At 41.7% G+C, this 21683-nt stretch overlaps 1 protein-coding gene and 1 pseudogene across 3 annotated transcripts in view; one reads left to right on the top strand and one right to left on the bottom strand.

Annotated features, from left to right (window-relative positions):
- The window catches only part of GPAT4 (glycerol-3-phosphate acyltransferase 4), a 38540-nt gene that overhangs the window by 9765 nt on the left and 7092 nt on the right, over positions 1-21683 (bottom strand). The window contains exons 1-5 of one of the 2 annotated variants that reach the window (XM_081084795.1): positions 13356-13421; positions 10846-11846; positions 1859-1928; positions 1391-1691; positions 137-211 (exon numbers count right to left, since the gene is read on the bottom strand). In XM_081084795.1, the coding sequence (XP_080940921.1) occupies positions 137-211; positions 1391-1691; positions 1859-1928; positions 10846-11034 (635 nt within the window). In that variant the 5' untranslated portion in view covers positions 11035-11846; positions 13356-13421. Of the gene's footprint in view, positions 1-136; positions 212-1390; positions 1692-1858; positions 1929-10845; positions 11847-13355; positions 13422-21683 lie in introns of those variants that run through there. The other variant, XM_081084794.1, reaches the window with a different exon arrangement.
- LOC308512652 (small ribosomal subunit protein eS27-like) lies at positions 15912-20070 on the top strand (annotated as a pseudogene). The gene is made up of 2 exons: positions 15912-15992; positions 19842-20070. The product of its transcript is annotated as a small ribosomal subunit protein eS27-like (transcript).

Genomic DNA, 21683 nt, shown 5'->3' with positions numbered 1-21683 from the left:
GTTTATTGTTGGGTTATTTCATCCACCTAAGATTCTGTGGCTTGGCTGCACCCAGAGAAGTAGCCTGGCCTTCATTACTGCAGCCACGTTCCAGAACTAACCACCCCTCGGCCATGGACACTCTCATTCTACTCACCTCCCATTTGGCAAGTATCCCACCACAGTTGTGCCCACCACCAGAAGGCTAATCCCTGTGAAAGCGAGAGCGATCCTGTAATGAGAAAACAAATTAAAACACAGCAAACAAATCCTCGCACCATGTATAGAACTGAATGTGGGAAATGAAAGCGGCATCATGAAACCACCCCCAAGACCCAATCACCTAGGACAGAGGTGGGGAACATCTGGCCCGCAGGCCGTAGAAGACGTGATAAATCATTTGGTCTGGCCCTGTCCAGGCATTAGGGGTGAGTTAATTAAATGTTTGATCAAATATAGCACGCTAATTTTTAAGTTGTTAATTTTGTATGGCCCACAAATGATGTTCTAAATATCCAAATGGCCCTTGGCAGAAAAAGGGTTCCCTACCCCTGACCTAGACTCGAGTTCTATCTGGAAACTTGAGCAGGCCTACCAGAACCAGAGATCATTTTGATTCAAAACTGATAGCGACTATGGATTTGGCTCTAAACTGACACTATTTCCTCAGGCATCAGGCGGCCAGAATGATGGCAAATCCTATCATTGGTTGGCTGTTCTGCCGCAGGCATCTGCTGTCCTGCTGTCTTACCCTTCCCTTTGGCTTTAAGGTGGCAGAAGCAAAGCTTCTCTGTGAAGCAACAGGAAGTAGAGCCTGAAGGTACCAGCATCTGGCAAAGCACACGGTACAGAAAGACTGAGATCAATATTGCCTCTGTACTAGAGGAAAGAATTAGCCTGCCCAGGGAGGAGTGGCCAGAGAGCACATCATGTTCCCTTCCCTGTGTTTCGTCCATCTAGACCAGCGGTTCTCAACCTGTGGGTTGCGACCCCTTTGGCCGTCAAACAACCATTTCACAGTGGTCGCCTAAGACCATCCTGCATATCAGATATTTACATTACGATTCATAACAGTAGCAACATTACAGTTATGAAGAAGCAACGAAAATAATTTTATGGTTGGGTCACAACATGAGGAACTGTATTTAAAGGGCTAGAAGGTTGAGAACCACTGGCCTAGACACTCAATTGGTCTTTAGAAACCTATTTCGGTCTGATATGCAGAAAATCAGGGTCTTGAAAGGATGATCACCAGTACCCTTCCAAAAGTCGGAGGGACTGGCCAATGAAAGAATCCTGCTATCCTTTCTAAAATGGGAAAACAAAGCAGGGACAAAGGTAAGCAGATCATGCATGGGCTTAGGCAGCAGCAACTCGGGTCCTGTGGCGCCCCCTCGGGCCCTGCCCTCACCTCAGAGGCAGGAGGAAGCAATACCGAATCAGCACTCCTAAGCCCCACAGGATAGTGAGCCGGAGGCTGATGTACTGGAAGTTGTAATTGGTTCTGCTCAGCAGGTTCCAGGACTCCAACTCCTCCGCGGAGAATCTCTTTGTCACCTCATCATCCATAATGGTCTCCATCCCTTTCCGGCAAAAGTAGAAAATGTCAGAGAGCTCAAACTCTGGAGTATTATCCAGAGCCTTACTGCTACCACTTCGACGAATCTCTTTGATCTCGTCTTCTAGTGAAGTGGGATCTTTTGCAATAATTCCTGCAAAAGAGAACACCCCGTCAGCAGCGTGCTGGGAGACAGCGTGTGAAGGATGCTCAGAGTACACAGCCCACCTCTGACAGAGTGAGGAGTCTGTGTGGGAGTCCAGCACCCAGGAACATACTCCAAAGGGAGCGCTTAGGATAAGGACCAAGACCCAGTCTTACCATTGGTGTAGGGCTTGTAGAGTTGGTGGTTCCTCTCTTTGGCGCCTCTCTCCATTCTCAAGGTCGCCCACTACAGAGGGAAAACGGTAACAATCAAGAATAAAATCCTTTCTTTCAGGGAACAACTCCAATTCCATTCTGTGAAAGCCTCAAGCCCTGTCACCTGAGATCAGTGTAGCCAAGAAAGCACCCATTGTAAAAGCAAGCTCAAAGCTCTCCTGCTGGAGCAGGCCTCCTGCTTGGTCCCTAAGACCAAGAGTTAGTCGCCTCCAGGAAAGAGCTGTAGACTGAGGCACGGGTAAGTTTCCAGCCCCTCACTGCCTAAATCTGTCTCAGGTTCCTGAAGGATCTCCCTACTGACTGTACGCGGGCCTCACATATTCCTCTTTACTGCCAAACAGCAGCTATTCACAAACAGCAAAATCAAGCTTTTTCTTTTTTCACTTTTTAACTTTTTTTTGGTAAAAGCATCTATTTTTTTCATTATAATTTTTTTTATTGTTTAAAGTATTACATATGTCTCCTTTTTCCCCAAATGACCCCCCCTCCGCTACTCCCACCCCCCAGGACAATCCCCCACTGCCCCAGTGTCTGTGTCCATTGGTTATGCTAATATGCATGCATACAAGTCCTTTGGCTGATCTCTAACCACCCGCCCTCCTCTGAGGTTGGACAGTCTGTTAAAATCAAGCATTTTTAAGGTTATTGCCTGCAACCCGATGCTGCCTACCTCCCAAATTATTCTAAGAAAACGACAATTTTAATTTTCAAGTAGAAAAATGGATTTAAGTAATATATATGTCTGAACTGTCCATTCTCCCTCTGAGTAAACTTTTAACAGGAGAACCCCACTTAATATAGAAAGACCTAAGAGTGGGTCATTGTTAAAAAACAAAAAAAGTATTAAGAAAAAAGACCACTATTTTGAAATTTAAAAAATTTGACACATATGTCCCTTACATCACTCATGTCAACACTCTGAAAGTTGGTCTTTTCTATCTACAGAAGAGAATGATAGCACATCAACATCCTACATCTCAAGAACATTTAGACCAGGGATGGGGAATATTTTTTCTGCCAAGGGCCATTTGAATATTTGTAATATCATTCACAGGCCATACAAAATGATCAACTTAAAAATTAGCCTGCTGTATTTGGTCGAACATTTAATTAGCTACCCCTAATGCCTTGGCAGTGCCTGACCAAATGATTTATCAGGCCTTATATGGCCCGGGGGCCAGATGCCCCCCACCCCTGACTTAGACAAATGAAACTATGTACATAACAGGACTTGGGCAACTGCATAATACCCTAACTGTCCTCATTACTAAAATAATAATCGACTCTGGAAGAGATCTAGAAAAGAGAGTCTCTTCCCAGAGCTTCTCTTCCTTCATTAAAATATTTTAAAAAATACTTTTATTGATTTCAGAGATGAAAGGAGAGGGAGAGATAGAAACATCAATGAGAGACAATCACTGATCGGCTGCTTCCTGCATGCCCCCTTTTGGGGATTGAGCACACAGCCTGGGCATTTGCCTGACGGGGAATTGAACCCTGACCTCCTGGTTTATAGGTCAACACTGAACCACTGAGCCACACCAGCCGGCCTTCATTAAAATCCTCTTAACTAAATAGAGTCAGAGGCTGGGTCTCTCCCACTATCAAATAATGAGAGGTGAAAACATTAGCTCACTTATTACCTACAGGAATACATTGTCATCGAATAGAAAGTTATGTCCATGGTGATCAAAGAAATGGAACAGATATCTTAAAAGGTGTCTTTCAAACTTCTGTTTCCAGTTATGCAAGGTGGGAATGAATACTCTCATCCCATGACACAGCAAAATCCACATGGCCCAAAGCATTTGGTGTGGATTTTTCTGGCAGAGCCTGAAGTATTAGCAAGATTGCTCTGCATGGTCTAGCAGTGCCAAAAGCAGGACACAAGTTTAATCAGTGATCTGACCTCATCTGGAAATTTCTTCAAACTCCACTGTCTAAAAAAACAGATGGCTTACAGAGTTACCCACTCAAAGACAGGTCTAAGGCAAGAAAACTCTCCTAACCCATTTTCTGTATTTCAGATATTCAGCCATTGATGTCTTTTGGCTCTATGCGTAGACGACCTTTTCTAGAAGAAAATGTAAATATAACTCCTAAAATGGAGGAAGGTGAATTTCATCTGGGGATTCCATCTAGGGAAGAGTTGAATAAGGAGCAAAAAGTTTATAAGCCTGGCCATACAGAGAGGTCACTCAACCAGAGTTTAAAGGGCTTTCCATTTTGGCCAAAACTCTGTATTTGTACTGCAAGCACAAATAAAAGTACACAATCAGAATTGGTTCTGTAGTGACAATTCTGATACTCAGATCAGGATGCAATAGGCAGGTAATACATGACATCAGGCCTCCTGAGCATTAGAATTTATGTCTGTGAGGACTGCTTCACTCTGCAAAATTTAAGATGGCTGTGGTTTTTGTATTCTGTGTCTCCTAGCTCTATGACAAAGCTCGGTCATAAACATCCCCTTGCCCTCCTGCTTTGCACATTACAAAATGCTTCTGTTTAGGAAAGATCTGTCCAGTCAGAGTAGGGGAAGAGGGCAGAGTTGGAGGGACCAGGTTATCAGCTCAGAACATCCTGTGAAGGAATGGCTGGACTACTTCACCCTGGCACAGAGAACTGAATGAAGCAACATCTGAAACCTACACAACTGGCGTCTCTGCGCTGTCACTTTAAAAAGTACAGTGTTCTGATACCCAGAATAAAACTGAGAACCCTAGGTTCACAGTTAATTTCCCTATCAAGCCCTCTCCTCCTCTATGAAATGCCATTCACTACACTGTCAGTATCAGACTGCTAAATTATTCCCTTTTTAGCTTCTAGCAGACAGAGAAGAAACCATTTAAGGACATTAACAATGCTGCGCTCTTAGGTGACATTAAACCCAATGCAGACCGTGGCAGGTGAAATGCAGGCCCTGCCCTCAGAAGTGCAGAGGGTTCGACGGTGCACTTCTGGTGGGCATTCCTTCTATTGGGAACTAATTTAGGAACTAATCACATGAGTGAGGGCTAACAGTCTTAGCCACACTAATCTCAGCGCGAACCTTCCTCTCCTTTTCAGTCAGTTCCATTGCATTTTCCCATGAACTAACTAGATATACCCAAAGACTCAGATCGTAAAAAATCCAGCTCCCATCCTCCATTACCTTCTAAGTCCCAAGCAAAGGCTACATCTTTTAACAACTCTTTTCTCTCCCTGCTTCAGCTATAACCTTTAAGTAAAGTGCCAAATCTACAAATCTTGACTTTGCACCCAAGTTCCAACCTCACAATTCCAATCACCCGCTGGTCTTCCTGCACCAAGTCCAACCAGGTCGAGAATTAAAGGCAACACACCTCCTTCCAAGCCCCGGTGTGCGCCCCTCCCTCCTCTCTCCTCCTGAGGTACTGTGATCACTATCCCTGTCACCCAAGCTTCCAGGCTTCCCATCTGTCACCAACTCCTACCAATGCTCCCGAGGCAGTCTTTCCCAGCTGCCTCTTGTGTCATGCCACTCCAATCTCTCTCTTGCCTACACTACTAATGCACAACAGCTCTTTAATTGCTCTTCCCTTCCTCCAACCTATCCAAACATATGCTGCCAGTCTGTGTCACTTCCTTGCTCAAAACCCTTTAAATGCCCTGGCCAGTGTGGCTCAGTTGGTTGGGCACTGTCCCATGAGCCAAAAGGTTGCCACTTCAATTCCCGGTCAGGGCACATGCCCAGAATGCGGGCTTAAGCCCCAGTAAGGTGTCTGCGGGAGACAGCCGATCAATGTTTCATTGTCACATTAATGTTTTTCTTTCTCTCCCTCTCCCTTCTGCTCTGCAAAAATCAGTAAGAAAGTCTTTTTTTAAAAAAAATACAAAACCCTTCAATAGCTTCTCAATGCCTAAAAAATATTCGGCTTTATATTCTACCTCATTCCCTCCATGCACCCAACATTTTTGCTTTACAGAACTATGCACTGTCTCTAAAAAAGACTACTTTCTCATCTGTACATCTAGAATGATTTTGGCTTTTCAAGATCCAGTTCAAATGCCAACATCTTATGTGAAATGTTATCTACCCAATTCCTGCAGTCAGAATTCATCGTGGCCTATGTATTTTAGCTGGCATCACATTATGAATCAGTTATGCGTGCATATGTTTCTAACTATAAATACCTTGAGGGGCAGGAGCCAGAACCTACCGTATTTGCAACTCCAGCAGAATCTGATAGAGTGCCCTGCACTTAGTAGGCAGTCAGTCAATAGGCTGCATTTAACCAACCAACTCCCAGTATTTCTTTTCATCAAGATCCATATGAAAAGATAAACCTGAAATGATAAAACCTAAAACTACTTCCAGTCACTTACCCCATCACAATCATATTCTCATCTTCTTGATTTCGTCTTCAAAGCGACTCAAGATTATGTTAAAATCACTCTTCTCACCGGGGCAGGGAGGACATTTCTGACTAAAATGACCTTTCACTTATAAATCAAGCCAATTGGAAACTCTGATGACTTAGGCCAAATTTAGGAGCTGGTGGGAAATGCCCTGGATTTAGAATCTCTTGCCCATCCCACCCCATTCCCACTACCTGTGCAGTCTATTCCATTTCCTCATGGTTCCTATGACTCCCCACCAATCAATTCCACCTTGGAGTTTAGTGTTGGTCAGATTAAAACTCTCCCATCTTCTCTAACCTGACCTGATCAACCCTTTCCATGTCAGGCAAGAAAACTCAGCCCATTTGTTTTCATCATCTTTCTCCTTTATAACCAGGCTTTCTTCTCTCCTCCTGCCTAAATCATTCTCAACTTAGTTGAAAGTCCACTCCTAGAAATTCTACCCCAAATAATACCAGCACTGTCTTGAGGGTAAATATGAAGCACAAACATTGTAAGAAAACTAAAACATTTAACATACTGCCCTCTGCACATGAAGATTTTCCATGACTCAGCATTAATAGGACTGAATTAAGTCTTCCAGGAGAGGGTACAGAAAAGACACTGACTGATCCATATTCTATCGTCCCTCTTTGGCAGGTATCATTACAAGGTGCTTTTACACAGAAAAAGGAACTAATCGTAAACTAGTTATTCAGTCAGGGCTTACTCAGGTCCACCAAATGCACAGGAACATGGACTATTAGATATCCAGTTTTAATAATCTTTATGAAGATTATCTATTACAGTACAAAAATGGCTGACGAAAACATAGATACAAAATTTTATGTACATGCTATTAACACAACCATAAAATATGAATGTGTATTGCCAAAGACCGAAAGGTAATGCAAAAAAATGTTAAGGTGTTGTAAGCTGGAGAACATGAATGGATGTTTAAAAGTATTTAATATTATATCTGTCTGGTTATCTATTGCTACATAACAAAGCAGCCACACCTCAGTGGCTGAAAACACTACCATTATGCATTTTGCTCAGGAATCTGCACCAGCTGGGTGGCTCAAAAGCTGAGGACTGGGCCTCTCCGAAGACTTGCTCACTTCTGCATGTGGCATTGATGCTGGTTGTCAGAGCCCCACTGGGGCTGTGAGCTGGAATAACTTCACGTGGCCTCCGCTTCCTCACAATAATGGCATCTGGGTCCCAGAGGCAAGCATCCCAGGAGCCAGACAGCAGTTACAATGACTTTTCTAACCTAATCTCACATGTCACACAGCATCACATACACCACATTCTATGTGTGAGAAACAAGTCATAGGCAGATTCCCATTCAAGAGGAAATCAACCAGACTCCATCTATTGATGGCAGATCCTTGAATCACTTGGGGAGCTTTTAAAAATGCCCACCCAGACCAATTAAATCAGAATCTCTGAGGAGATTCTAGTGCTCCCAAATAAGTACTTTTAAAATGCTTTCTCAGGTAATTCAGATGTATGTTGGTTGAGAGAAACCCATAGAATTAAGATGGTCTTTGACATTTCTTCCAGCTGCAAAGTTATATATATCAAGTTATATGTAAGAGGGTTGATAAATATAACTTTGCAGCTGGAAGAAAGCTGAGAAGAGGCTAAATAAGGATCTCTCCTCTATTAAAAAAAACACCCACAGTATAGGTGTATTTTAGATGTATACATAAATATACAGATGTATGCTTTCCATGATCTAAAACAAGTTTGGACAAATCCAACTTATATCTAATACTACTGCTAATAAAAAAAATAGCATTAAGTTCTTACTGTCCATTAAGATCAACTCAGAGCAGTAACCTCTATTAAAGGGAGAGCCACCCTATGCCCTTGCTGATACATATCAGTTCTTGCTAGCCTACCCCTTACTCTAGCTTGTCACCAAGTACTAATTAACGATGATGCTCAACAGGAGCCATAGGGCATGTTGAATGCCTGATACCACCTCTTGGGAATAAGAGGTGAAAATATAGTTCTTGAATTCTAAATCTTGAGGTAAAAAAATGGGTACATACACACACACATTATTTCCATTATCATTTCTAAATCACAGTGCCCCAAGCCAGTGATTTCCAAGATGTGGTCAGCAGAGTATCTGATGGTATAAAATTACCTGTCCTATGGATTAACCCAACAATATATACTTAATGAAATTTCCTTCGTTAATTATAATCTACCCTAAAGGTCACAAGAATGTACATTTAAAAATATAGTCACAATAAGAACGATTCACCTGGCTATGACCTTTAAAGTGTTAATTTTGGGAAATATTGTCAAAATGGAGCAGAGAATATACATGGGTTCTAGGCCTTTGTCCCACCCAAGTAAGCCAAGTTAAAAAATTTTAGCTACTATAGAAGATAAGCTGATAATTCCTATTTCTATGTTTTAAAAAACAAGGATTTCCTTAGAGCTATGAATTAGTCACTGGCTTATAAATTTGAATTAAAGCTAATCATCTGTTGTCTTCTAAAAGTTTATGAGCTGTTCTACTGATTCTATACTGATGTGTGGTTTTTTTCACAGTGGCAAATGGCATGGGTAGTTAAGTTATATGGTCCGCATGAACCCTGGGCTCTACTGAAGATTTTCTTGGATTGAAATTCAAGAAAATGAGATTTCCTGGCTTATTAAAATAAACATTATACATTAGTAACTAGTCCAAAGACTGAGTAGATTACCACTTCTCAAACTTTAATGTGCATATGAAGCACCTGGATCTCAATGAAATGCAAAATATAATGCAGTAGGTCTGGAGTGGGCGTGAGCCCTCCATTGCTAACCAGCTCTTAGGTGATACTCATGCTGCTGCTCTCTATACCTCTTCCCAAGTAGCAAGGAACTTAATAACCCAGGAGACCATAAGTCGTGCTCAGAAATCATATTACTGAAAACAGGTTTCAAACAAGTGCATGTATACATAGCAGCAATATTGACAATAGCCAAGTGGAAACAGTCCACCAAGAGAAAAGCAAATTATGGTATAGACACAATAAAATATTATTCAGCCCTTAAAAAAAGTACTGAAACATGTTACAATGTGCATGAATCTCAAAAACTTTATGCTCAATAAATGAAGTCTGCCAGGCACAAAAGAGCAGATTTTATATGATTCTATTTATATGAAATATCCAGAATAGATAAGTCTAGAGACAGAACAGGCTCCTTCCTGGTTGCCAGGAGCTGGAAGAAGAAAAAACAGGAGCAACTGCTTAATAAATATGAGGTTTCCTTTTGGAGTAATGAAAATGTTGTGGAACTAGGTAGAATTTGTGGTTTTATAACACTGTGAATACAGTAAGGGCCACTAAATTGTTCACCTTAAAATGGTTAATTTTATGTCAATTTCACTTCAATTTTTAAAAATATAAAAAATCATACTCTTAAAGAAATATTAAATGTCGAGACAACACCCAATATTCATTGATATACATAAAAAAATTTTCCACTGTAATATAACATTTCATAGAGCTCACCATCTGAGCCTCTATTTCTTTACTGATAATATATAGGTACCCTGTCCACTGCAGAATTATAAGGCAGCAAAGAAAAATGAAATTATTCGTAAGCCATTATTAGATACTATACGAACAAATAATCGAACATGTTTTTACTATTATGAGTGCATTTTTCAAATATACGTGATCTCAGTTGTGGGAAATAAATAAAGATTTGGTAATGAGTGAAAACAGATATTGCTAATAAATTACCAAATCTTTGGATAGATATTAAAAATCTTGGGCCCTGCCCTGGTAGCTCAGTTAGTCAGACCGCCGTCTCGATAGGCCAAGGTTGCACGTGCTATCCCCTGTCAGGAAACACACAAGAATCCACCAATAAATGCAAAAATAAGTGGAGCAACAAATTGCTGCTCCTCTCTCTCTAAAAATCAATAAATACATTTCAAAAATAAAAGTCTTGGGGCATAGAACAGCTTCAAGGAATACACTTCTCACCCACCTCTTTTACATTATGACCAGTTTGGTTCAGCAATATAATTAATTAGGTTCTGACATATGTTAAGGAATTTATTATCCATCTTCTCTATCTTTAATAAAATAAAACAATTCATCAAATGCCCCTTTTCATTAATGATTTTGGTCTGAAATGCAAGAACCTATTTAAAATAAAAGTTTGAAGGAGAGAAAATACTCTCCCATACTTATCAGTTAGGGAATATTTCAGCAGCAGCTTTATCTCTCAGTATCTGTTACATAGGAAGTGGGATCTGGCAGAAATTTTTTTCTTCAATTTTAAGCTATTCTCTTTGAAATAAACACGGAACATGCAAAGTTAGTTAGGTTCTTTGCTGAGATGAATGGAACATACAAGTACCTTCCCTCAAAAGAAAGACTGCTAAAGGCTTTCCCAAGTACACATTTAGTTATTTTTTTCACTCAAAATGCTACTTCCCACTCTCCCAACTTTCTCAGATCCAATAGGGATAACAATCAACCCAAGAACAACCATTCTTTTCCTCCTCTGTGAAGCAACCATTTGTAAAGAGCACAACTCACCGCAAAAATTTTTAACAAAGTTTTCATGTAGAGCTTTCGAATACCAAAGGAGACTCCAAAAATAGCGGGGACTATGATGAAAACAAGAAGCAGGGTGAAGAGGACAGTCAGGGAGATGCCCAGGAGGTTGACAATCAGGCTATCAAAAGGCAGCAACAGGAACATGGTGGAGGGTCCAGGCAAGGCCATGACCTCCTCCCCGAGAACAAAGCACAGCCTTCAGATGGTCCTCTCAGACAGCACCAGCCGGGGAAACAGAGTCAGTTCCCAATGGAAAACAAACTCCATTCCAAAGTTCACATCATAGAGAGCATGGGAGGGGAATGAAGTAAAAAGGGCCACAGGAGGCAGCCCACAAACACCAGATCTCCCCGGAACAGATGGGCTCGGGAGGTGAATGAGGCAGGATCAATCTTCAGGGTGAGCATTCGAGTCCAGGCTGACTTTCTGTGACAGTGAGCAGCAAGGGCGGGATCTCTGCTCTGCTGCCCTTAGGCTGCTTCCAGAGTTTTACTTTTTTTCCTGCCCAAGCGCATTTAGCAGATAAATCTGTCCTGACGCTCTGTCATTGCCAGAAGTACCAAGAAGAGTTCAACGTGGTGCCAGAAATATCCTGATAACTCCAGTGGAGGGGGGTGACTGCTGGCACTTCACACAGAAGGCTACTTACTGAACTTGAATATGTAGAAATTAAATAACTGTTTTACTTAAAATTCCTTCGCAAGCTGAAAATTGGTTCATTGTAGAGAGTTCATATCTGGCCCCATTCTTCCTCCAGAGGCTCCTGGTGCACGCTGCTTCCAGGACCCTCCTACCTGGACAGCTGCAGTCTTTGCCAGCAGGACACAGATGCTGGCACAGAATGTCTCATGCTGCCTGTGGTGAGTGTAATTCCAGACGCTCCTGGCATTGGCTTCCTCTGGATATTCTTCTCCCTAAGGCCCCCTTTTCTCAGCAGTGACCTGGGTTCTTGGCAAGAAGTTGCTTACATGCTGCCAAAGCTGGGGGTGGAAACAGAAACACCGTCAGTCACAAATCCAGAGGACAAACGTCAATATGCTTTGGGGGTGGGAGACTGTTTGAGGATTAGCCTAGAGTCAATGCCAGCTTCTCAAGACATCAAGGTCAAAGGGACTGAGCAGAGCAACAGGTGGCAGACACAAATGAGGGAGAAAAACACACCCATGTTTCATACAGTTTTCAACTCCAATGATATAATCTGTGACCACTCAGACTTTCTGAATACAAACCTATGGATATAAGGCACATCTGAAAAGATAAAGAGGGTATACTGTGAAAAGTAAATGTCCCTCCTACCTGTTCCCCAGCTACCCAGAGTTCTTATCCAGGTACAACCGTATTACCAGCTTCGTATTCTTCCCACTATTCTATGCTTATACAAGTAAATCATAACTTCTCTTCTACGTGCCCCCAGTCTGGCAACAATCAAGATGGCATATTATGAACACTGTTCTTCACCTTGCTTTTTGTTTTGTTTTTAGCTCAATATATCATGGAAGAGTGTTCAATCAGCACATACATAGCTCCCTTACTTTTTGCAGGTATACTGTTTTTAACTGTAAGACTAGTTAACTGGTTTTCTGCAGTTGGACACCAATGTTTCTACTTTTGTGCTGTTACACATAATGTAATGAATAACCATGTTGCATACATGACTTAGCACACAAAATGAACAAGCAAATATATTTTCATGATAAATTCCTAGAAAGGGAACTTCAGGGGAAAAGAAAACATAGAGTTTTAATTTCATAAGATACTGTCACATTTTCTATATAGAGACTAAACTCCTCCAGCCTATCTCCCCACACTGGCCATTCTTTTTTAATTTAAGACTATTTTTTTAGAGCAGCTTTGAGTTCACAACAAAATTAAGAGGGAGATACAGAGATTTCTCTTATATCCCTTGCCCCCCACATATGTAACAGCCTCCCCCATTATCAACATCCACCACACAGGTGCATTTGTTACAAATGATGAACCAACATTAATAAATCATAATCATCCAAGTCCATAATTTACATTACAATTCACTCTTGTTGTACATCCTATCGGTTTGGACAAATTTATAATGATGTGTGTCCATCATTACAGTATCATACAGAATATCTTCACTGCCCTAAAAATCCTGTGCTCTGATTGTTCATTCTTCCCTGCCCCAACCCCTGGCAATCAATAATCTTTTTACTGTCTCTATCGTTTTGCCTTTTCCAGAATATAGTTGGAATCATATTGCACATAGCCTTGTTAAACTGGCTTCTTTCACTTAATATAGCCACTCCTTTTTAGAACTCTACTATTTCAAATATCTTACAGAAGTATTCCCGTTTTGTATTACTCATCCCTGACCACAACTTAGCAATGTGAATCTTGAACTTGGGAGCATCTTTCAAGCCCCTCTACAAACATTTTGGCTTCACACCAATTACCTTCAGGCTCTACTTCAATATATTAAGAAGTTCAAGAATGAATGAACAGATAACTGAAATTACCTTAAATTTTGTCCAGTGCTTTATAGAACTCAGCTTTCACATGTGATGTTACAACCTGTCAACACATATTATTTCCATTTTACCAATTAGGAAACCAAGCAAGGTAGACACAGATCCAATTCTTCTGACTCCTAACCCATTACTGCTCCCATTATATTCCCACACATCTAGTGATTAAAAGCCATGACAGTTCAGTGGCACCGAGTCACAAATACTAGTTCCTGCATTTGATCCTCAACATCTTCCACTTTCACATTACCATTATTATTGCTAACACTTGTCGAATACTAACGACAGGACAATGAGCTAATATAATAAGCATATTACATATACTATGCTCACTTAATTCTCACAACAACCCTGTGATGGAGTTCTTTTTGTCATTGCTATTTACAGGTGAGGAAACTGAGGCTTAGAGGATAAAGTAAGCTACTCAGGGTCAAATAGCTAGTAAGTGGTAGAGTAGAAATTTGGACAAGTATATCTGTCATAGAGCCCCTGCTCTTTAACCACTATGCTCTCCTATCTCCCAGACTACCCTGAAATAAATGAACACTTCCTTCATGCCAGTCCTGCTCTACAGAACTTCTTGTGATCAGAGAAAAACCACAAGGCAAATCTGGACTCATGTATCAGAATTTGGTGTTCTTCTCAGAATCCAAAGAACAAAACTGCTCTTTCATAAACTAGCCAAACTGATTATACATGCCAGATTTCTAACTACATCCCAACAGAGGTTCAGAAAATTAGATGTATTTCTGAGACTCAATCAACTTTTAATATGCTGTGACACTGTATTCCTTAAACGTGTCTACTCCAGCCTAATTCTAGGGTCCCCCCTCCATTCCACTCTTCCATACCACTCACCCTTGCCCAGCACTCCCATGCGAAAGAGGCAGCAAGATCCCTGTCCCATTGGACAGCTGCTGTCACTCTGGCCAAGGTTACCTTGAGGTCCTGTACCCAAGGTGACTGAAAGTAGGGTCACTTTGACTTTCCCATGCCAGAGTTTCTTTGAATTATAAACAACTGAGAATTTCAAAGGTTATGTTGGATTCATGTCCCCAAAACATTAAACACTTTTAAGCAATCAACTAATTTCTTCACCTATTTCAGGGGTTGGCAAATCATCATATGGTTATGGGCCAAATCTGGCTATGGCCTGTTTTTACAAAGCTCATGACCTAGGAATTGTTTTTGTATCTTTAAAGAGTTGTAAAAACAAAAAATAATATGTGGCAGAGACCAGGGCCTGAGAAGCCTACAATATTTACTATCTGATCCTTTACAAGAGTTTGCTGACCCAGGACCCAGCTGCGCTTCCTCCTGAGAGGTAGTGGACTTCCCCGTACTGTCCCACCCCACCTGAGTTCTTGTTTACTTACCAGTGCCAGGCTCCAGAACAGAGAACAGCCAAACTAGCCAAACAAGTTATCTGGCCAACACTATACAATCCTCTTATAAATTCTTAGAAGTAGAGAAAAAGCAAGCAAGCTGCAGTTATCAAACAGGGTTCCAAACATCTTGCTGGAGGAGCAAAGCAGTCATTAAAGGCAGAGGTAACTGTGCCATAAGGCCCCCGGAACACAGACTGTGATCTCTGGAAATATCAGAAAATCGCTCACATCAGAACTCAATCACACTACAATTTCTAGGTAACTGCTCACTTACGAGAGGTATCACTACGTCTCAAGTAAATACAACTATGACTCCTAAGCATGAGGCAGGGGAAGCCATGAACTCTAAGGAACATTTACTTGTACTCTTAACTTCCACAGCTTTCAGCCAAAATCACTGAGTCACTGGACCAAATTTTCCCTAAAAGCCCAAATGGTCCAGAGAAAAACAGAAGAACCAACTGGTTCTGACTTTTTTAAAAGGAAAGATGGCTTCATTCTAGGAGTGTGACAGAGCCCACTGCTAAACTAGCTAAACTTTCCAACACTCTGAATGGCAAATCTGGGCTTTTAGGCCCACAATTTCCAGCGTACCTCAGTTCTCAGACGGATTCAGTGCATGCATTCAACAAACATTCACTGTTAGGTGTTAGATACTTGGTGGCGAACAAATATGCCTGGAGAAAAGTATTAATCAAATTAGCAGACACAAAGTCAAAATTTCACAAAATGATGATTACCAAGGAAGAGTGCTGGAAGAGAAAGTAATAGAGGGAAGTTACAAACTTAAATTGGGGCATTTAAACAATTCTGACCAAATCACAAGGCCAGTACTATTGTGATTCCTCACTGCAGAATCAAAAGCTTCTCAGCTAGCTCTCTGTGACACATCCTACTTCAGGAGACCATGACCACCAGACTGTGTCCAGAGAGATGCCACACACCAACGCAAAGGGAAAAAGATACAGCATTTTATTACAAATAAATGCTTCAGCTACACGGCAATAATGCATGTTTAAAGCACACCAAGCACAATGTCTGTCTCAGTAAATGGTACGCACCGGTGAGTTCCCTCAGCCTGGCCTGCGCCCTCAGCCTGGCCTGTGCCCTCAGCCTGGCCTGCGCCCTCTCACAATCCTGGATGCCTCGGGGATGCAGTATGAGTGAAACGGCAGGTGGCCCGGAGGAGCTCCTCATCCCAGCCCCACTGCGCCTGCCCCCGCAATCATGCTGCCGCTCGGTAAGCCCGCTGAGCGGTGCTCCCCCTGTGGGAGCGCACTGACCACCAGGGGGCAGCTCCTGCATTGAGCGTCTGCGCCCTGGTGGTCAGTGCATTTCATAGTGACCAGTCCACCGGTCACTTGGGCTTTTATATATAGAGACCATTATCAGAAGAAACCCAGAGTATTGTCTTCAGTTCTTGGTACCAAATTTTAAGAGGGTTAGATAGGCCCTAACCGGTTTGGCTCAGTGGATGGAGCATCGGCCTGCAGACTGAAGGGTCCCAGGTTCGGTCCGGTCGGGGGCATGTACCTCGGTTGCGGGCACATCCCCGGTGGGGAGTGTGCAGGGGGCAGCTGATCGATGTTTCTCTCTCATCGATGTTTCTAACTCTCTATCCCTCTCCCTTCCGCTCTGTAAAAAATCAATAAAATATATTTAAAAAAGAGGGCTAGATAGAGGGGAAGGCATTTCAAAGTATGTCACAAAACCCCCAAGTCAAATACTACTACATGCCTAGCAAGCACTAGTGCTCCATAAAAGGTAAGCTGTAAAGCACAGAAATATGAGTTAAAACAATAGTAAGATGGCAGAAAAAAATTTGTACCACAGTATCGGTAAAAATGAGAAAATATTCTCAATTACTGCTGGTTAGAGTGTAAAATGGCACAACCTCTATGGAGAACAATTTAGCAATTGCCATCACAATTTTAAATGCACATAATCTTAGTTCCAGCATTTCTACTTCTAAAAATTTATCCTAAAGATAAATTAGAACAGTGGTTCTCAACAAGGGGCAATTCTTTAATCCCTTGTGGAACGTTTGGTAATATCTGCAGACATTTTTGGCTGTCACAACTTGGGATGGGGGTGCTACTGGCCGTGCACAGAGGGCAGGGATGTGTTAAAGGTACTATGATGTACAGGCCAACTCCTACAACAAAGAATTACCCAGCCCCAATATCAATAGTGCTGAGGATGAGAAACCCTGTAGTAAAGCATGTGCAAAGTAATATACGTGCAAGGTTACTGACTGAAGCATTGTTTGTAATACCAAAAGAAAAATCAATGTCCACTAATAGAGGATACAATGGAATATTATTCATCTGTTTAAAAAGACACACACACACACACACACACACACACATGCACTAAGAAACAATCTCCCAGTTTGATACAGAATAATGTCCATAATAAATACCAATTGTAAGGGAGGGGAGAAAAGGAAAAATATATACAATTCATATGTACTCGCAAAGATACATTTCTGAAAAGATACACAAGTGACTGGCTAGATGGAAAGGAGAGTTTACTATTTATCTTTTTAGTATCTTTAAAATTATATTTGTCATTTTGAATAGGTAATAATCTCATGGTTCAAAAATCAAAAGAAACATACTAGTGTTTGAATCCTGACTTGATCACTTAACCAGTAGTGTGAGTGACTTCAGGTACTTAATTTCTTTAAGCTTCTACTAAACAATACCTACTAGAAGTAATGTTCCAAGATAAGAAAAGTAAAGCACTTTCATAGTGCCTAGAGCAAGGCAAATGCTCAAAATATATTACCTATTATTACTATTCTAAGCTCCTGTTACTAGGAAGGAGGATGGGGCATTTGAAGGTATTTCCCAAGAAGGCATGACATTACACTAACGAGAGATTTGGTTTCAAGTACTACCTGCCTAAGGTGCATACAATCCCCTGATATGGCTGGATCACGCTGATCCCATTCAGAAACTGCTGTGGGGCCTGCCTGACAGAGAGGGAAAACAGCCACAGCCAGTATTGCCAGGCCACGCTAAGGGGAAACAAGATCTGTAGAAATCAGGAAAAATGTTTCATGATCAGAGGTGGCACCCTATGTGAGTGCTCTAGCAAAGACTAAGCCTATCAGAGAAGTTTTGAGCCAATTTGTGAGAGAGCTGGTAAGGAGATCTAACTTCATTACAGGACCATGAAACCTGGTAGAAGCCAATTAGCGTGAGCGAGCACTCAGATCAAGCTGGCTGTCATCCAGAAAAAGCAGACTGGCTCTGGCCACCCAGAGACAAGAGAAATGCTATTACAATTGGCAGGTATGGGGGTGCACATTTTAGCTTAATATGAAGAATCTAACCCTCACATTGCTGGTGGCACTGTGCAATGGTACAGCCACCTTGGGAAATAGTCTGGTCGTCCCTCAAATGGTTAAACATAGTTACCATATGACCCAGTTCTCCTAGGTATATAGTCAAGAGAACTAAAAACAACGATCCACATAAAAAATTGTGCCAATGTTTATAGCAGTATTATTCAGAATAGCCCAAAAGGTAGAAACTACCCAAATGTCCATCAACTGAATAAACAAAATGTGCTTTATCCACACAAGGTGTGGATGAAAAAGGTTTTTATGGAAAGTTACCTCCCAAGGTGATCTGATCATAAATTCCTCACTGGGCATGTCATGGTGGGTAGTCATGTCCCAGGCATTTAACTTTTTTTTTTTAAGATATATTTTTATTGATTTCAGAGAGGAAGGGAGAGGGAGAGAGAGAACCATCAATGATGCGAGAGAATTATTGATCAGCTGCCGCCTACACACCCCCTATTGGGGATGGAGCCCGCAACCTGAGCATGTGCTGACCAGGAATCAAACCGTGACCTCCTGGTTCATAGGTCGACGCTCAACCACTGAGCCACGCCAGCTATGTAGAGGCATATAACTTTAGTAAGAGGCTTACCTTTGCCTTAAGTCAGCCTTATCTGTTGTTTCTGGGCATCTGGGTTAATACACCTTTGAAATGTCCCCCGCTTCAGATACCTCCTTTAAAGCATGACCACCTTCAAGAGAAGACATAATCTTAACTATCCCATATTCTGATCCCTGTCTTGCTTTCTCCTACCTCATGTAATCTATTTATGAACCCTCCTTAATCTCAAATGCATAAAAGAAACTGCAAACTGTTACTCTCTGAAGCATTTTTCTCAATTTATTGAAATCTTGCTTCCAAAAGTATCCTCTATTTGACTCAAATAAGTTTTTATAAAAATTTGGGGAGTAGTGGAGTATAAGAAATTTGCTTGAATAGGTTTGTACGTTTTTACACTGATAAATGGAATATTATTTGGCCATTCAAAGGAATGAAGTATTGGTAGTTGCTACAATATGGATGAACCTTGAAAACATGGTAGCCCTAGCTTGTTTGGCTTAGTGGATAGAGTGTTGGCCTGTGGACTGAAGGGTCCTGGGTTCAATTCCCAGTCAAGAGCACATATCTCAATTGCAGGCTCGGTCCCAGCCACCAGGGCAAGTGTGGGAGGCAACCAATTGATGTGTCTCTCTCACATCAATGTTTCTCTCTCTTTCTCTCCCTCTCCTTTCTACTTTCTCTAAAAATCAATGGAAAAATATCCTCGGGTGAGGTTTAACAAAAAGAACACATCAAGGTAAAGAGAAAGAAGCCAGTCACAAAAGACCATATGTTATGTGATTCCTTAATATGAATTTAAATCTTTAGAGACAGAAAATAATTAGTGCTACTTAAGGCTGGGGAGAATAGGAAGACAGAGAAGGAGTAGGGAGAGAGAGAAAGAGGAGAGAGAGAGAAACATGATGTGAGAGACATATCAAATGGTTGCCTCCCGCACAAGCCCCAACCAGGGGTGGGGATCAAACCTGCAACCCAGATACGCACCCTCAACCAGGAATGGAACTCATGACCCTCTGGTGTGCAAGCTGATGTTCTAACCACTGGGCCATGCCAGCTGGGCTAGTTAATAAAAACATTCTAAAATTGACTGTGGTGATGGTCACATATATCTGTGAATAAAAACCCGAAAAGCACCTTTTTGGCAGTGAGGTCCTCCCAGAACATGCCTCACTAAGGATCTCCTTCATCCTCTCCAGAAGAGAAAACACGAGAAGCAGCACCTGGTGCAGAGCCCCAATGCCTACCTCACGGAGGTGAAATGCCCAGGGTGCTATAAAATCACCACCGTCTTTAGCCGCGCACAAACGGCAGTTTGTGTGTTGGTTGCTCCACTGACCTCTGCCATTCAACAGTAGGAAAAGCAAGGCTTACAGAGGATGCTCCTTCAGAAGGAAGCAGCACTAGAAGCAACTCCCATCAAGATGAGTGGGGAAGCATCCCATTAAACACATTTTAGATTCAAAAACACACACCTGAATTGTACACTTTAAATGGGTAAATTGTATAGTATGTGAACTGTATCTCAATAAAGCTGATAAGAATCTCAGAGAAGTTGTTCAAAAAGAATAGACTGTTTAGCCCTGGCCAGTGTGGCTCAGTTGGTTGGGTGTTGTCCCAGACACCACCAAGAGGTCACCAGTTTGATTCCCCAGTCAGGGCGGGTGCCTGGTTTGTGGGCTTGATCCCTGATAGGGGGGGCCGGGAGGCAGCTGATTGATGTTTCCCTCTCGTGTCCATGTTTCTCTCTCTCTCCTTTTCTCCCTAAAAAATCAATAAAAAAAAAATCTTTAAATAGACTGTTTAGGAAGATATTCACCCTCATTTGGATTCTGCAGGACAGTGGATATAGTATGGTGATTAGACCAGATGTTTTAAATTTCCTTTCCAATCTTAAAATAGTAGAATGTCAGAGAAGCAGTAAAGCATGATGGTTCAATATACAGGGAATCAGACAAGCTGCATCAAAACCAGCCTCCATTAATTTCTAGTTGTGTGACCTCAGGAAAATATATCAACTTTCCATGCTTCAATTTTCTCATCTGTAAAATGGGAATAATATGTATCCTGTGGTATTGCTGTGAAGACTGACAGAATGCAAGTGATCAGTATAGTGCCTGACACAAAGTACTCAATAAACAGAAGTTACTACTAAGTAACTGTCACTACAAAGCTGGAGGCAATAATAATAAATGATAAACTGCAACTCTATTAGTCAGCCATTGGGAATTCTAGTCCAACCTCTTTTTTTTATGGCTCAAATAACTGAGCCTTGGAAGGGTTAAATAACTGGGACAAATTTAAAACTTGGCCAGTACCAGAGGCAGAACTAGAACTCAGATCTGCTCCCCAGGCTGACCTCTTTTTTGCTTTAGGGTACCATTCATTTTTCCTAGTGTACTGTCAAGACACAGACCCATCGGATACCCCAATTCTGATGTGATGGTAAACAAATGTGTGCAAGAACACAACAGAAATATGTGTGGTGCTAAGTTTAACATTAAAAAAAAAATAAGAAATTTGCTTGAGCCAAACGGGTTTGGCTCAGTGGATAGAGCGTCGGCCTGCGGACTGAAAGGTCCCAGGTTCAATTCCAGTCAAGGGCACGTACCTCGGTTGCGGGCACATCCCCAGTAGGGGGTGTGCAGGAGGCGGCTGGTCGATGTTTCTCTCTCATCGATGTTTCTAACTCTCTATCCCTCTCCTTTCCTCTCTGTAAAAAATCAATAAAATATAAAGAAAAAAAAAAGAAATTTGCTTGAATAGGATGTTGCCGCTTAGGAGGAAAGTATATAAATGTGTCCAAGGAGAGAGGGTAGCACTCAGAGCTACTAGATTAGAGTGAAGCTGAAGTGCTAAAAACTAAGAATACACATACAGCCAACATTAATCCTGGATAAAATAAATGGTCCAAGACAAAGCCAGAATGATAGGCCAAAGGATAACTCAACTCATTTTGATGAAGACAGGATTATAGTCAGTTTCAGGATCTTGGCCTAAGGTCACTCTGACCTTAAATA

This window comes from Myotis nattereri (genome assembly GCF_964212035.1).
Source record: "Myotis nattereri genome assembly, chromosome: 2".
Lineage (NCBI taxonomy): Eukaryota > Metazoa > Chordata > Mammalia > Chiroptera > Vespertilionidae > Myotis > Myotis nattereri.
The sequence above is the reverse complement of the archived record's forward strand: the minus strand, read 5'-3'. Positions and strand labels throughout refer to the sequence as shown.